This window comes from Corythoichthys intestinalis, chromosome 13 (genome assembly GCF_030265065.1).
Source record: "Corythoichthys intestinalis isolate RoL2023-P3 chromosome 13, ASM3026506v1, whole genome shotgun sequence".
Lineage (NCBI taxonomy): Eukaryota > Metazoa > Chordata > Actinopteri > Syngnathiformes > Syngnathidae > Corythoichthys > Corythoichthys intestinalis.
Window position 1 is genome coordinate 43785946 of NC_080407.1, and position 16616 is coordinate 43802561.

Here is a 16616-nt window from a genome sequence, read left to right on the forward strand (position 1 = left end):
TACGCCAAAAGCCATTTTTTCCATGTATCGAAAAAATGCCATATGCTTAAAGCCATTTTGCCATATGCAAGATAAAAGCCATATGCCGAATGCCATTTTGCCATATGTCAAATACAACTTTTTGTTATCGCTGACTGTGTTTGTCCGTTTGAATGAGTTTTGTGCATGAGTTAAAAAATATGTATGGGTGTATGTAAATCATGATTCATTTAATGTACATATGTATGTAAATGTACTGTATATTGAGTTTCAGTTGTGTCATGATGGGTTTGGGTTTTGTGTCCAGTCTGCTATATTTGTGTGTATCACTGAAGTGTATGAATGTGCGTGTGTGTAAAGGCTGGCAATATTTGTTAATGTACGCCATTTAATCTGTTCCCATCTCCTGTATTAACACTCTGCCTGGATTAATCAGCAGACACTCAACTAAATGACTCAATTCATCAACATCACGCACACACTAGTGACCATTGTTTCTTATTGCAAGTCATATGTTTGACACGCACGCACATAGCGGGACGTGACAAACACTCTCATTGATTATTGTGTCACTCGAATCGTCAGGACAACAGCAATCAGCGTTATTGGTTCGCTTCATCCACGATGTGTTCTCGCTCACGCCGTACAACGGAGGAGGGGACCTGAGGTCAGAGGTTTTTTGGGGGGGTTGACGCTCAGGCCGTTGATACCAAACAAAAAATGTCACCTTTATTTCACCTTCTGTCTTTAACCCCGGGCCGCCCATTCCTTGTCAGCGTGCATTAGCGACACATTTAACACGGACAAGGCAAGTTCAACGCCGGGTCATCGCCTCTTAGACACATGAAAAGATATTTATAAACTGAAAGAACCTCTTTTGGACGTTAATTGATTTCTTTGTAAATACAGTTGGAGTTCATTGGTGAAAATGTCCAAAGACCGAGTATATATGTAGAATTTGTTGGGAGCTTTGTCATGAGGGGTGTGACAAAATATCGAAGTGGTGATATATCGTGGTCCTAAAAGGTTATCGATACACTCATGCCAAGAATCGAGATATCTATTTAGAGCGTTCGGACAGATACCATGCATGTTTTTGGGATGTGGGCGGAAACCGGTGTACCCGAAGAAAACCCACACAGGGATTGCACTGTGTTGATATGCATATCTGATTTCCTTATTTTTCCAGGACTGGACTTGCCCTTTATGATGATGCCTCACCCATTGCTGCCCATGGGGTTGCCACCCGCTTCTGTTGCCATGGCGATGTCGCAGATGAACCAACTCAGCACCATCGCCAACATGGCCGCCGCAGCTCAGCAGATACATGTACACCGGGCGCCGGTGATCAAGGTAAAACATGATGAAGTTTTCCGTGTCGGTGTGAGTATTGCTAATGTATTTGTCACTGTAGGAGCGGGTGTGTGATAGTCCCTCCTTGTCGCCCTCCGTTGATGAGACCAACACTCCTCTGCAGTCACAGCCCAGTAGCTCCGCCTCCAGTTCTCCAGAAAGACTTGGTTGGTAGACAGCTTTTCAAAAATATTGTGTGTTATTCTATTTACTATCATGCAGAAGATGCTAATAGAAATTAAAATCATTTATTAAACCACAAAATCATATTTTTGGGAGAGCCAGCGAGAACCAAAAGTGCTATTTGCCAGGTGGCAAAATGGATTTTGCCATGTGGCATTTTTTTGCCATGTGGCATTTTTTTTTGCCCTGTGGCAAAATTGGTTTTGCCATGTGGCATTTTTTTGCCATATGGCAAAATGGATTTTGCCACATGGCATTATTTTTTGCCATGTGGCAAAATAGTTTTTTGTCATGTGGCATTTTTTGCCATGTGGCAAAAAGTATTTTTATACATATATATATATATGTATTTTTTTTCAAGCATGGACGTGCATGGGCTGCAAAAATGCCATACCCCCCCCCCCAAAAAAATGCCACATACAAAAAAAAAAGCAATACCACAAACAATTTTGCCACATGGCAAAAAAATGCCACATGGCAAAAAAAAATGCTACATGGCAAAATCCATTTTGCCACATGGCAAAAAAATACCACATAGCAAAATCAATTTTGCCACATGGAAAAAAAACATGCAAATGCCATGTGGCAAAATGTATTTTTATGTGGCATTTTTTTGGGTATATGGCATTTTTGTATACGTGTATGGGCTGCAAAAATGCTATATACCCCCCCCCCACCCAAAAAAAATGACACATACAAAAAAAAAAGCAATACCACAAACAATTTTGCCACATGGCAAAAAATGCCACATGTCAAAATCAATTTTGCCACATGGTAAAAAAAAATGCCACATGGCAAAAAAAATGCTACATGGCAAAATCCATTTTGCCACATGGCAAAAAACATCCCACATGGCAAAATCCCTGATGCCACATGGCCAAAAATGTGCCACATGTCAAAATACATTTTGCCACATGGCAAAAAAGGAAGCCTAAAGTCAAAATCAATTTTGCCACATGCCAAAAAATGCCATATGGCACAAAAATGCCACATGTCTAAATCAATTTTTCCATATGGCAAAAAAACTGCCACATGGCAAAATCCATTTTGCCACATGTAAAAAAAATGCCACATGGCACAAAAATGCCACATGTCTAAATCCATTTTGCCACATGGCAAAAAAAATGCCACATGTCTAAATCAATTTTGTCACATGGCAAAAAAAACTGCCACATGGCAAAAAGACTGCCACATGGCAAAATCCGTTTTGCCACATGGCAAAATCGGTTTTGCCAGATGGCAAAAAAAAAATGCCACCTGGCAAAATCCATTTTGCCACATGGCAAATACCACGTTTCGTTCTCAGCCCTGCATTTTTTTTGTTTGTTTTGGAATCATAGTTTTTATGCAATTAATTAATAATCACAGAGGTATTTACCATTCACAATGCAGACACCAACAATGATGGCTTTTCTTTCTTCAGGCCTGCTTTCGGCGGACACAGATGATGCGCTGGCAAACGCTGCGACATCCATCAAGAAAATGACAAAGGACAAAGGTTAGACATGCTACGACACAGACATGCTATCCTGACGCAAACACATGCAGCGGCACACTGACACACTTGCGCACAAGCGCAAAGTGAAGTGTCAGGATGTTCTGCCACTTCTATTGATCACCCGTCTCCGAGCCATCAATCAGACCAATGAAGAGCTTGGATGCTCGTACGTGTGCGTGTTTTGGGAAAAGACGCTAAGTGAACGGGGGCAGGGCTAAAAGGGGTCAAGAGGTGGTCCGTTAAAAGCATGCGGGGCCTCTCCCATTATTTTCCATCTTTGAAAAAGATTCCCGCTTTTTCCAAATCGTCAGAAGTTGAAGTGCATATTGTGGAGAGCAGTGGTGGATGCTGGAAGGTCAGAGTGTCTCCGCCGGTGAGTGCTTTGTGACAGTGGAGGGGCTGCTTGGTAGGGAAAGAAACTAGGGTGCCAGAAGTCAAGTCTCCAAACACAAGCAGCTACAATAGAAAAAGTCGTTTTTAACAAAGAAAGTGTCGCTAGGATGACTATGAAAGTCAACTCAGAGCAACAGAATGAAAATGTATGAATGTTAATACGACAAGATCACTGATTCGTTCATTTCGCTGTCAATCAATGACTCGTCTTGTTTCGCTCTAGTGCAGTACTTCTCAAATAGTGGGGCACGCACCCCCAGCTAGTGGACTTTTGCTATGCAAGTTAGCCAATTGTTGTAAACATTAGCATTATATAACATTTAAGTTAGCTGACTTTTGCTATGCGAGTTAGCCAATTGGTGTAAATATTAGCATTGTAGAGCATTTAAGCTAGTGGACTTTTGCAATGCAATTTAGCCAATTATTGTAAACATTAGCATTATTTAGCATTTAAGCTACCGTACTTTTGCGATGCAAGTTAGCCAATTGTTGTAAACCTTAGCATTATATAGCATTTAAGCGAGCTGACTTTTGCGATGTGAGTTAGTCGGTTCTTGTGAGCATTAGCATTATATTGCATATAAGCCTGTGGACTTTTGCTATGCAAGTTAGCCAATTGTTGTAAACATTACCATTATTTAGCATTTAAGCTAGTGGACGTTTGCTATGCACGTTAGTAAATTGTTGTAAACAGTAGCATTATTTAGCATTTAAGCTAGAGGACTTTTGCAATACAACTTTGCCGGTTGTTGTGAGCATTAGCATTACATAGCATTTAAGCCAGTGGACTTTTGCGATGCAAGTTAGCCAATTGTTGCAAACATTACTATTATTTAGCATTTAAGCTAGTAGATGTTTTCTAATTAAGTTAGCCAATTGTCGTAAACATTAGCATTATTTAGCTTTTAAGCTAGTGGACTTTGGCGATGCAAGTTAGCCAGTTGTTGTAGACGTTAGCATTATATAGCATTTAAGATAGCTGACTTTTGCTATGCAAGTTAGCCAGTTGTTGTAGACGTTAGCATTGTATAGCATTTAAGATAGCTGACTTTTGCTATGCAAGTTAGCAAATTGTTGTAAACAGTAGCGTTATTTAGCATTTAAGCTAGTGGACGTTTGCTATTTAAGTTAGCCAATTGTTGTAAACATTGGCATTTCAAGCATTTAAGCTAGAGGACTTTTGCAATACAACTTAGCCGGTTGTTGTGAGCATTAGCATTTTATAGCATTTAAGTCAGTGGACTTTTGCTATGCAAGTTAGTCAATTGTTGTAAACATTAGCAATATTTAGCATTTAAGCTAGTGGACTTTTGCGATGCAAGTTAGCCAGTTGTTGTACACATTAGCATTATATGGCATTTAAGATAGATGACTTTTGCTATGCAAGTTAGCCTATTGTTGTAAACATTAGCATTATTTAGCATTTTCACTAGTGGACGTTTGCTATGCACGTTTGCCAATTGTTGTAAACATTAGCATTATTTAGCATTTAAGCTAGCCTAGTTTTGCGACGCAAGTTATCCAGTTGTTGTGAATATTAGCATTATATAGCATTTAAGCTCGTGGACCTTTGCTATGCAAGTTAGCCAGTTGTTGTAAACATTAGCATTATTTAGCATTTAAGCTAGTGGACTTTTGCTATGCAAGTTATCCAATTGTTGTAAACATTTGCATTATTCAGCATTTAAGCTAATGGACTTTTGCTATTTAAGTTAGCCAGTTGTTATAGACATTAGCATTATGTAGCATTTAAGCTTGCGTACTTTTCCGATGCAAGTTAGCCAGTTGTTGTGAACATTACCATTATATAGCATTTAAGCTAGCGGACTTTTGCTATGCAAGTTAGCCAACTGCAACAATGCAAACAGTTGGCTAACTTGCTTAGCAGATGCCCATTAGCTTAAATGCCATATAATGCTAATGTTTGCCAGACTGTTTCTGGTGCACACCAGATTGCCAAAATTTATTTTATTCCTGTTGATGTCCCTTTAGGGGCTCTTTAACATTATATCCAGTGATAAAAAGCTAATTCTAAACAAAAGTTGAGCACGTTGTAGCACATATTTAGTCAATGACATATACACACAACACTATACATTTAATCACTTATTATTTTTTTTTTACATTTTGAGTGGAGCTGATCTTCCCTTGCAGTCTCAGAGCAAAAAGCCAAAAGTATGGATGAAGTGGTAGATAGGAGATTAACACACGGGCTGGTGTGTGCGCGTGCGAGCGCTCTCAAGTGCATCTTCATCAGCGTTAATTTCACAGTAGAGTTAACTCAGTTGTCAGTGCGTTAGGCATTAAAGGCTGCGCAGACACTGTGACGCACTCGCATTCCGCTCGCACACGCACACACACTTAAATCAAGGGTTTCTTTAATCCTTGCCAATTAGTACCTTATGTGATGATCTGAATACTAAGGATGTCGTGTAATTGATCCCTCCACTGCTGCATCATTAACTTTTACACTTTAATAAACAGTGACGTGTGTTTTTAGGAAAATGTACTAAACTGCTGCCTTCCTTAGGTACATTTTTTGACCATTTGATACTGAAAAACAAAATTTAATCAAATCAATAAATACTTAATGAATTCAAATTGATCGGCAACATTAAACCCATACACTCCGCGTTGTACAAATGAGGACGGTAGCATCCCTTTGTTTTCTGTGGGCCATAACGTCTGTTGTACTTGTCATAAAGACGTCATTTTTAATCAGTCTTTAGACGAATAGTAGCTCTTTCATTCAACACCAGATGGCAGCACTGTCGCATTGTAACTAAATGAATTATCCGAATAGAGACTTGTGTACGTCGCCGTCTAGCAGTGGCTGCCATTACTGGAGTGTTTACACACCTCAGTAGCAGCCCAGAGTCAAGTCAACGTAAACAGTAAAGGGTGTGACAAAAAGGTGATATATCGTGATAGTTTGCATCCTATAAGGTTATAGATACGCTCATGCCAACAATCAAGATATCTTTTTAAAAAGGTGTCAGTGTTTAACCGTTTACACTCTGTGCTGTACAAATTTGGATTTCTCTGGGCCGTGACGTCTGTTGCACTTGTCATCAAGACGTCATTTTTGACCAGTATATAAGCGAATAGTAGCTCTTTCATTCAACACCAGATGGCAGCCCTCTCACATTGTAACTAAACGAGTAATCCGAGTAGAGATTTGTGGACGTCGCCCTCTCTTGGTGGCCGCCATTACTGAGGTGTGTTAGCAACCAAGCATCAAGTCAATGTAAACAGTAGGGGTGTGACAAAATATCGAAAAAGTGCTATATCGTGATACTCTGCATCTTAAAAGGTTAGCGATACGCTCATTTCAAGAATCAAGATATCGTTTTATTAAGGAGTCATTAGCCACGTTTACATGCTGACTTTTATTCATACCGATTCAAATCATTCCGAATGGAAATTTCACATCGGCTGTTTACATGTCACTTCATCTATTCCGATCCAGTGTTTACATGTGTCTGCCTTTATTCCGAAAGGACGTTTGACAACTGCTGTCTGACATGCGCAGATTAATCAAAACAAAGCGTCACGTTGCAAAACATGGAGATCGATTGTCAGATCAGCTGCTGTTTTAACTTTTCGAGTGGAAACAAAACTTCAGAATGATACGCCGTTCATTTAAAAAGTTGTGTGGGTGTGCTGTGCGTGTGCTTGGAAGCCATGTTGCAAGTGACGTTACTTACGTCACCAAGTGACGTCACCACGTCAGTACGGAGCATGCGCAGAAAGAACGCAACCAGACACCATTCCGCTTCCCTGTTTCCATGATATAATTTTACTTCTAATCGCTTTGGGAAAAGGAATATTCCACCCCTGTGAATCGGAATGAAATTCCATTCGGTTTGGGCCTGTTCATTCCGAATGAGGTGTTTATATGGAACACATTTATTCGGTTTGAACAAATATTCCGATTGTAATTGGAATATTTGGCTCCATGTAAACGTGGCAACTGTTTAAACCTTTCAACTCCGCGCTGTACAAATCGGAACACCGGTGTCCTCTTGAATTCCGTGGGCCATAACGTCTGTTGTACTTGTCATAAAGACGTCATTTTTAATCAGTGTATAGACAAATAGTAGGTCTTTCATTTAACACCGGATGGCAGCACCGTTGCATCGTAACAAAACGACTTTTGCCTACCCGACTGGAAAAATCAATTCCAAGTTCTCGTCAGTGGCAGCCATCTTGCATCGGCGATGTTTCATGTCCTCTTTCTGCTGGAATAATCAGTTTTGATCACAATTATATTGGAAAAATGGCATCACAGCGACAAGGGAGGGGTAGAAGAAGGTGTGGAACACCAGGAAAAGACCATCCAGTCCGTAGGAGGCGAGTTCAAGTCCAAAAAGAGGGGACATGGACTCGGAGGAAGAGTTGATAAACAATGGCATTGATCTCGTCCATGATGAACCGGGGATAAACTAAAAGATTTTGGGGTTTGACTTTATTTGTTGTTTGCTTGGTCCTCAGAAGAAGAACAAGCCTTGCCTGCTGGCTTCCCTGCACCGTTCCTTTTCGCTGACAGCCTGTCATCTGTGGAAACGCTCCTTACCAACATACAGGTGAAACCTCTCGCGCACATTTTTTTCATGTGACTCGATACATGGATTGATTGACAATTTTGCTGTCGATTGGTGGATTTTTTTTTTTTTTTACGTGTGTGTCTATTTCAGGGCCTCCTGAAGATGGCGGTGGACAATGCCCGCGTGCAGGATAAGCAGATCCAGGCGGAGAAGAGGGAGCTGAAGATGGAGCTCTACCGGGAACGAGAGATGAGAGAGAGTCTGGAGCGGCAGCTGACCTCCGAACTACAGAGCAGAGGTATCGTTTGAGTTTAATCTTTCAAAATTATCCTTTTGGCTCCTGATGAGTCATTTAAGGTTGATTTGGTGGATTTACAGAGTCAAGTTACGTTCGGTTGGTAAAGACCCGGCACCGAAATGTTCATTTTCATTTTTTTTCCGGTAGCGGTACCAGATTGATAGAGTTTCGTCACCCGACCTTAATTAAAACCCATGGAAAATCAAGAGCGTTAGCTGATTCATACCTGTCAACCCGAGGGCGTTGGCATCCTTACAAATAGTGATGTATGCCCTTACAAATTGATGACTAATTTTACATCGTTGTATATAGCGTGCAATATGAAACAAAAATAAAACTCATTTTGTAAAATAATATGAATTTATTGGTAATCTTGTCACATATAACCTGGTGCAATCAAAGAACAATCAATATCTTCAGCTACATCATGATTACTAAACTTTAACCGTGACTTTTGTTATAATTGTACGTAGTACTTTTGGCAATTTCTATCATGTCTTGATGGCTGCACTTCAGTTCGCAATTCAGTTTAACTTAAAGGTAGTTCGTTAGTGTGTCCAATTATAAATTAAAAGTTAATTGATAAAATTAACTTACCGATGCAATCTTTGAGTCAGGGAACATTTATTTTGCTAATTCTCAGAAGTGATCAGCAATAGTTGCGGGCAAATTGTGTTCGGCAACAAATTGGCAGAATAAAATCTCCGCTTTGGTCACTTTTCATTCTGCAGACTTCATCTTTATGACCAGTGTTGTTAATCTTACTTTTAAAAAGTAATTAATTACCTACAAATTACTTCTCCCAAAAAGTAATTGCGTTAGTAACTCAGTTACCTGAATGTTAGAGTAATTAATTACTTGGTAAAGTAATTGGTGTTGCCTTTCATGTTTTTTTCTCATTTTTTCAAAATAAAAAACAAAAACTTATCAACCTTTGAAACCTTCAACCTTGAAATTTGTTAAAATTGCTCCCGCTTTTGCATTACCTCCCTCCTGTCTACTTTCGACATGGGAAAGTTTTAAAACTGTTTTATCATTCAAATATTGGAATTGGAATGGAATTTTATTGTCATCATCATCAGTATCATTGACAATCATTGACAATTACAAAATGTGATATGATTTGCCCGAAGGAACCGAAGAAGAAGACAAAGGCGGACGGGATGAAGCATATGCTTATCAGTTTCCCGTCCCCCATACAACCAAAGATGCACATTCAGGCATGGAACATACATCAAAACTGTACAATAACATAATCTGGGTTTAGTAATTTAGCGTCCAGTCTAGCAGCTCTATTAATTTCAGGGCGTACAAGGTTGTGGCTCTGTCATGTCATATAGATTCAAGACAAGATTTTACCGATTTAGGAGTATTTTAGATAAAAAGTTACTTAGGTTCGCTTGTAAGGTTCACTACAACAGAGCCTTTCTGAGAAGTCTACTGCTTTAAGATGGCGGCTGTTTACTAACGCCGCCGAGTCTGTCATTTCGCATGTCGTTCTATATGCATGTGATACCTAGGCGGAGATTGTAGGCTGTCAGCTACAGTCAGGAAATATTGGAGCCATCTAGCCTAGCATAGCGTTTGCTACAGCGTCACAACAAACACTCTTCTCTCTCTGTGTCTCTGACTTTTCTCGCATCATTCAACCAACGTAGTAACGCATAGTAACGCACATTGTCTCGTTGCCGAAACGGTGACAAAATCCGAACAAAGAAAAAAAAACGTAATGCATGAAAAACGTACAGATTTTGAACCTACGGTGTACACATTTAAAAATCAGTACAAATTACGCCGAAACCGTACAACTTGACAGGTATGCTAATGGCTGAATGGCTTGAATTCTCCTCCCGCAGCGTCCATCCAGAAACGTCTGAAGAAGGAGAAGAAGGCCAAGAGGAAGCTGCAGGAGGCGCTGGAGTTCGAGTCCAAGCGGCGGGAGAGGGGGGAGGACATCCAGAAGCACTCACCTTCGTCCTCGCCTGAGCTGCTGCACGCCGCAGGTATTGTGATTCATAAGTTTTTTTCCCCACTCAAAGCAATGTTCACTCCAGGGACGGAACTTAGTGGGGTGCAAGAGGTGCGCTGGCACCTGACCCCAGGCCTCTAGGGGGCTTGGTTTGCGGCCGTTACGGACTTGGTTGAGCGAGGGGAGGGTCAAACAAAATAATACGATGATGCGCAGAGCTGTACATATGCTAACTTAAACTGCATATGACACTAAAAAGCATGTTTGTTTGATATTTCTTGTGGTGTTTTATGCTCCTGAATGAAATGGACCGCTTGCTTGGATGTGTGTGGAAGCGATCGTTTTATATATTCAGTTTTTGAATACCGCGCCATGAAAATGAGTGACTTCCGGCTTCAGTCTCTGGTTTAGGACAAATGCGAATGTGATGTCGCCCAGGTCAGCATCTAACAATACAGCATTGCTTTATAGCATGCAGATGGACGGCGGATTCAACTGATTTTGCGGATTAGTTTGTTTATTTTTCCCCTCATTTTGAATCCTGCGGCTAATAGTCTAGTGCGGTTTATTTGTTGATTCATTGGGTTAATAGGTAACACTTTATTTGACAGCGGCGTCATAAGACTGCCATAAGACATGACACCATCATGGGCATTAATGAATGCTTATGGCCGATGTCAGTAATTGTGTTACAGTTGTTACAGTGGACAGCTCAGGCAGGCAATCGGGCAGACAACCTATTTGCATCTTCCAAAAGCTGCAGTTTGCCTAGTACAGTGGTGTCCAAACTATTCCACGTAGGGCCGCAGTGGGTGCTGGATTTCATTCCTACACAACAAGACGTCTTTTCACCAATCTGGTGTCTCACAAGTGTAATCAGTTGATTGCAGTCAGGTGCTGCTTGTTTGAGCACAAACCTAATTGGTTAAACTGTCTGTGCTCGATTGGTAGGAACAAAAACCAACACCCACAGCGGCCCTTGCGGACAGGTTTGGACACCCATGGCCTAGTATGTAATGTATACTGAAGCTTGTTTTTGCTGTGACAAAACAGCTGTTTGAGCTGCTGTGGAAAGTTCTTTAGTCATTGTGTGAATAAACTGTGAACCTTGACAACTGAATGGTGGACTTGTCAAGACAAAGTAAAGGTGCTTGATGCGATTTGTCCCACATGTTCTAACACTCAATTTTCTAAAATGTAGACAGTCTGGTTTAGCTACAGTTATGGATGCTAGTTGTTTCATGCCACACGGCCCTTTCATCATTTTTACACTAACCCATGAGTTAACAAGTTTGGATTTGCAAATATTCAAGATGCTAATTGCAGCTATCCAGAGTGACCCCCCCGCCCCTTCACACCTAGGCTGCTTGATTGCTTGTTTGAGTGGTCTATTGTTTGACAAAGCCAAGTTTGGTATCGGGGTCATTTGACGCCTTTCTGGTATTTCTTTGTAGCCCAAAAAAAACCCTGATAGTTCCAGTGTTTAAAAAAAAAAAAAAAAAAAAAATTCTTTTGCAAGGTATGGCGGCTTTTATTTTAGTGTGGCGGTGCGCCACAATCTTTTGTTAGTAGGGGAAACCCTGATCGTGTAAAAACTAGAGATGTCCCGATCGATCGGCATCCCGATCACGTCATATTCATTCAAAGGATCGGAATCGGCAAAAAACCTTTTTTAAATATATATGTATTTTTTAATTAAATCGTTTTCTAATTGTATTTAACGTTACAGACATAATATGTTACACTCATCCAGAGTCTTTAGTTTAGGCTTAAGGTAGGGTTATCAAATGTATCCCGTTAACGGCAGTAATTAATTAAAAAAATTTTTTTTATCACGTTAAAATATTTAACGCAGTTAACGCATGTGCTGCATGAGCCACTCAACATTGTCGCGTTCAGTCTGTCATGGCGCCGTTTTACCTATATATAGAGCTAAAAGGCAGCGTAAAATGAGTAGAGTGAATTTTGGCAGCCTTTGGAGCCTTTTTTTTAATTGGCTAAACCCTTACAATCCCTCTCCCTACGATTAGAAATATCGTGGGAAGCAATGTGGGGAAGAAAGGTAGTAATTGATTTTTTTCTTAACACGCTATGTTATTTCCCAACGCAGAGAAGATATATCAATTGGTACCACTACGCACAGTCATGGTTGCACTTCCCATCATGCATTTTGGCAGAACAGTTAAATGGCTACAGTATCATTTACTAAAAGCTCAACAAATACACTAGTTGGCAATATTTAGTCACAATATACAAAGTCAGATTTATCCTTTAAGAATTACAAGTCTTTCTCTCCGTGGATCCCTCTCAAAGAAAGAATGTTAATAATGTAAATGCCGTCTTGAGGATTTATTGTCATGATAAACAAATACAGGACTTACAGTGCCTTGCAAAAGTATTCGGCCCCCTTGAATCTTGCAAGCTTTCGCCACATTTCAGGCTTCAAACATAAAGATATGAAATTTAATTTTTTTGTCAAGAATCAACAACAAGTGGGACACAATCGTGAAGTGGAACAACATTTATTGGATAATTTAAACTTTTTTAACAAATAAAAAACTGAAAAGTGGGGCGTGCAATATTATTCGGCCCCTTTACTTTCAGTGCAGCAAACTCCCTCGAGAAGTTCAGTGAGGATCTCTGAATGATCCAATGTTGTCCTAAATGACCGATGATGATATATAGAATCCACCTGTGTGTAATCAAGTCTCCGTATAAATGCACCTGCTCTGTGATAGTCTCTGTTTAAAGTGCAGAGAGCATTATGAAAACCAAGGAACACACCAGGCAGGTCCGAGATACTGTTGTGGAGAAGTTTAAAGCCGGATTTGGATACAAAAAGATTTCCCAAGCTTTAAACATCTCAAGGAGCACTGTGCAAGCCATCATATTGAAATGGAAGGAGCATCAGACCACTGCAAATCTACCAAGACCCGGCCGTCCTTCCAAACTTTCTTCTCAAACAAGGAGAAAACTGATCAGAGATGCAGCCAAGAGGCCCATGATCACTCTGGATGAACTGCAGAGATCTACAGCTGAGGTGGGAGAGTCTGTCCATAGGACAACAATCAGTCGTACACTGCACAAATCTGGCCTTTATGGAAGAGTGGCAAGAAGAAAGCCATTTCTCAAAGATATCCATAAAAAGTCTCGTTTAAAGTTTGCCACAAGCCACCTAGGAGACACACCAAACATGTGGAAGAAGGTGCTCTGGTTAGATGAAACCAAAATGGAACTTTTTGGCCACAATGCAAAACGATATGTTTGGCGTAAAAGCAACACAGCTCATCACCCTGAACACACCATCCCCTCTGTCAAACATGGTGGTGGCAGCATCATGGTTTGGGCCTGCTTTTCTTCAGCAGGGACAGGGAAGATGGTTAAAATTGACGGGAAGATGGATGCAGCCAAATACAGGAACATTCTGGAAGAAAACCTATTGGTATCTGCACGAGACCTGAGACTGGGACGGAGATTTCTCTTCCAACAGGACAATGATCCAAAACATAAAGCCAAATCTACAATGGAATGGTTCAAAAATAAACGTATCCAGGTGTTAGAATGGCAAAGTCAAAGTCTAGACCTGAATCCAATCGAGAATCTGTGGAAAGAGCTGAAGACTGCTGTTCACAAACACTCTCCATCCAACCTCACTGAGCTCGAGCTGTTTTGCAAGGAAGAATGGGCAAGAATGTCAGTCTCTCGATGTGCAAAACTGATAGAAACACACCCCAAGCAACTTGCAGCTGTAATTGGAGCAAAAGGTGGCGCTACAAAGTTTTAACGCAAGGGGGCCGAATAATATTGCACGCCCCACTTTTCAGTTTTTTATTTGTTAAAAAAGTTTAAACTATCCAATAAATTTTGTTCCACTTCACGATTGTGTCCCACTTGTTGTTGATTCTTGACAAAAAATAAAAATTTTATATCTTTATGTTTGAAGCCTGAAACGTGGCGAAAGGTTCAAGGGGGCCGAATACTTTTGCAAGGCACTGTATGTACTGTATGTTGAATGTTGTTGTATAGTCGTCCGAGTTTTATTCATTTTTTTTCTTAATGCATTGCCAAAATGTATATGATTGGGAAAATTTATCGGGAATGATTGGAATTGAATCGGGAGCAAAAAAAAAAAAAAAGCAATCGGATCGGGAAATATCGGGATCGGCAGATACTCAAACTAAAACGATCGGATTGGGAGCAAAAAACATGATCGGAACAACCCTAGTAAAAACGGTAAATATATTTTCCATCTTTCTGTCTCACATAGATACTGGATCCGACCAGCAGGAAGAACTGAACGGGAGCCAGGAAGACTCTGGAGCTGTGCAAGGTACGCATGCACATTTAGGAAGTGTTTACAAGAAGCATCTTTTGCTATACTGTCGGTGATTTGATATCATAACAGGATTAGTCTATTTAGGCGCCGGTGTGTGTGTATGTGTGTGTCGTCCTTTCACCAGCTGTGCTCAGTCCTGCCTGACATTGAGAAGCTTCTTTTTCCGAAACGCTGAATGTGTATAAAACGGCTACAGTGCGAGTGAGTTTGATCCGCACTTGGGTGAGAGCGAGAACTCTAATTAGCTCTCTCTCCTCTTAAGACCCCTTTTAGATCCTCGCTCCTGTGAGAGCGCACGCCAACATGTACACGCACATGCACACGCTTGCGGACCCACCTGATTTCATTAATGTTGATTGGCCCAGTAGGACCCCTTTGCTGCTGCTCACGCACACGCACGCACCTCCTGCCATAAAAGCGTTTTGCATCTACAGTGATTTTAATACACACACGCACACACACACACGCAAACTTCCCTCGCCTCTCACCTTCCACGCTCTTAATTAACGAGTGGAGAGAAAAGTGCTGAATACAAAGAAAGATGTGGCATTACAATCAGAAGAGAAGCGGGGAGGAAGAAGAGGTTTTATGGGAAAGGTTGCAACTAAAAATGCACTGATGAAGAGTCGACCGCAACGGGGCGGAGGAAGACGAGGCAAAGGAGGGCAAGGGGAGGGAGGGTTGACAAATGTGACCTTGTTGCCAGACCCGGTGACATTTACGGCAACCCGCTGATAGACTTTAACGAGGCAGGTCAGCGCCATTTTTCACTCGGGCGACACGTGCGCGAGCAGACGCTACCTTCGGACGATGATGAGGCAAGTCCGCGGCAACTGCGCTCCAAGCCAATGGGCGAGCTGCTTTTGTTACATAGCCGCAATTGCGTGACAGAAGCGTGCCACCCGGGGGAAAAAAAAAACTATGTTTGTAACTCAAAACACTATCTCATGTCAGGAGCGGCGCTTAAATGGGTGCTGGGTGTGCAACTGCCCCCGGGCCCAGGCCTCTAGGGTAGGGGTCAGCAACCTGAAATGTTAAAAGAGCCAAAATTGGGGCAAAAAACAAACAAAAAAATGATGTCTGAAAGCCATATAATGAAGGCAAATCATGCTGTATGGACAGTTGTCATCAAAAGTTTACATACACTTGTGAAGAACATGTCATGGCTGACATGTCTGATTTTTCTCCGATAGAGTGATTGGAACAGATACTTCTTTGTCACAAAAAAAAACATTCATGAAGTTTGGTTCTTTTATGACTTTATTATGGGTTAACAGAAAAAGTGATCAAATCTGCTGGGTCAAAAATATACATACATGGATCTTATAAAGCGAATCATTGACTTGAACAAGTCAGGATAGTCACTTGGAGCCATTTCAAAGCAGCTGCATGTCCCAAGAGCAACAGTGCAAACAATTGTTTGTAAGTATAAAGTGCATGGCACTGTTTTGTCACTGCCACGATCAGGAAGAAAACGCAAGCTATCACTTGCTGCTGAGAGAAAATTGGTCAGGAGGGTGAAGATTCAACCGAGAATCACCAAAAAGCAGATCTGCCAAGAATTAGAAGCTGCTGGAACACAGGTGTCAGTGTCCATAGTCAAGCGTGTTTTGCATCTCCATGGACTGAGAGGCTGCCGTGCAAGAAGGAAGCCCTTGCTCCAAAAGCGGCACCTTAAGGCTCGACTGAAGTTTGCTGCTGATCACATGGACAAAGATAAGACCTTCTGGAGGAAAGTTCTGTGGTCAGATGAAACAAAAATTGAGCTGTTTGGCCACAATGCCTAGCAATATGTTTGGAGGAGAAAAGGTGAGGCCTTTAACCCCAAGTACACAATGCCTACCGTCAAGCACGGTGGTGGTAGTATTATGCTGTGGGGCTGTTTTGCTGCCAATGGAACTGGTGCTTTACAGAGAGTAAATGGGATAATGAAGAAGGAGGATTACCTTCAAATTCTTCAAGATAACCTAACGTCATCAGCCCGAAGATTGGGTCTTGGGCGCAGTTGGGTCAATGACCCCAAACACACATTTAAGTGGTAATGGAATGGCTAAATCAGG

General features: G+C 41.2%; 1 protein-coding gene across 2 annotated transcripts in view; it reads left to right on the top strand.

Moving 5' to 3' along the window:
• LOC130928738 (dachshund homolog 2-like) overlaps nucleotides 1–16616 on the top strand; it is a 114541-nt gene that overhangs the window by 81581 nt on the left and 16344 nt on the right. For both annotated transcript variants that reach the window (XM_057855468.1, XM_057855469.1), the window contains exons 5-11: nucleotides 1169–1332; nucleotides 1394–1499; nucleotides 2939–3013; nucleotides 7901–7992; nucleotides 8104–8251; nucleotides 10108–10254; nucleotides 14488–14550. In XM_057855468.1, coding sequence (XP_057711451.1) covers nucleotides 1169–1332; nucleotides 1394–1499; nucleotides 2939–3013; nucleotides 7901–7992; nucleotides 8104–8251; nucleotides 10108–10254; nucleotides 14488–14550 — 795 coding nt within the window. The remainder of the gene's footprint in view (nucleotides 1–1168; nucleotides 1333–1393; nucleotides 1500–2938; nucleotides 3014–7900; nucleotides 7993–8103; nucleotides 8252–10107; nucleotides 10255–14487; nucleotides 14551–16616) is intronic.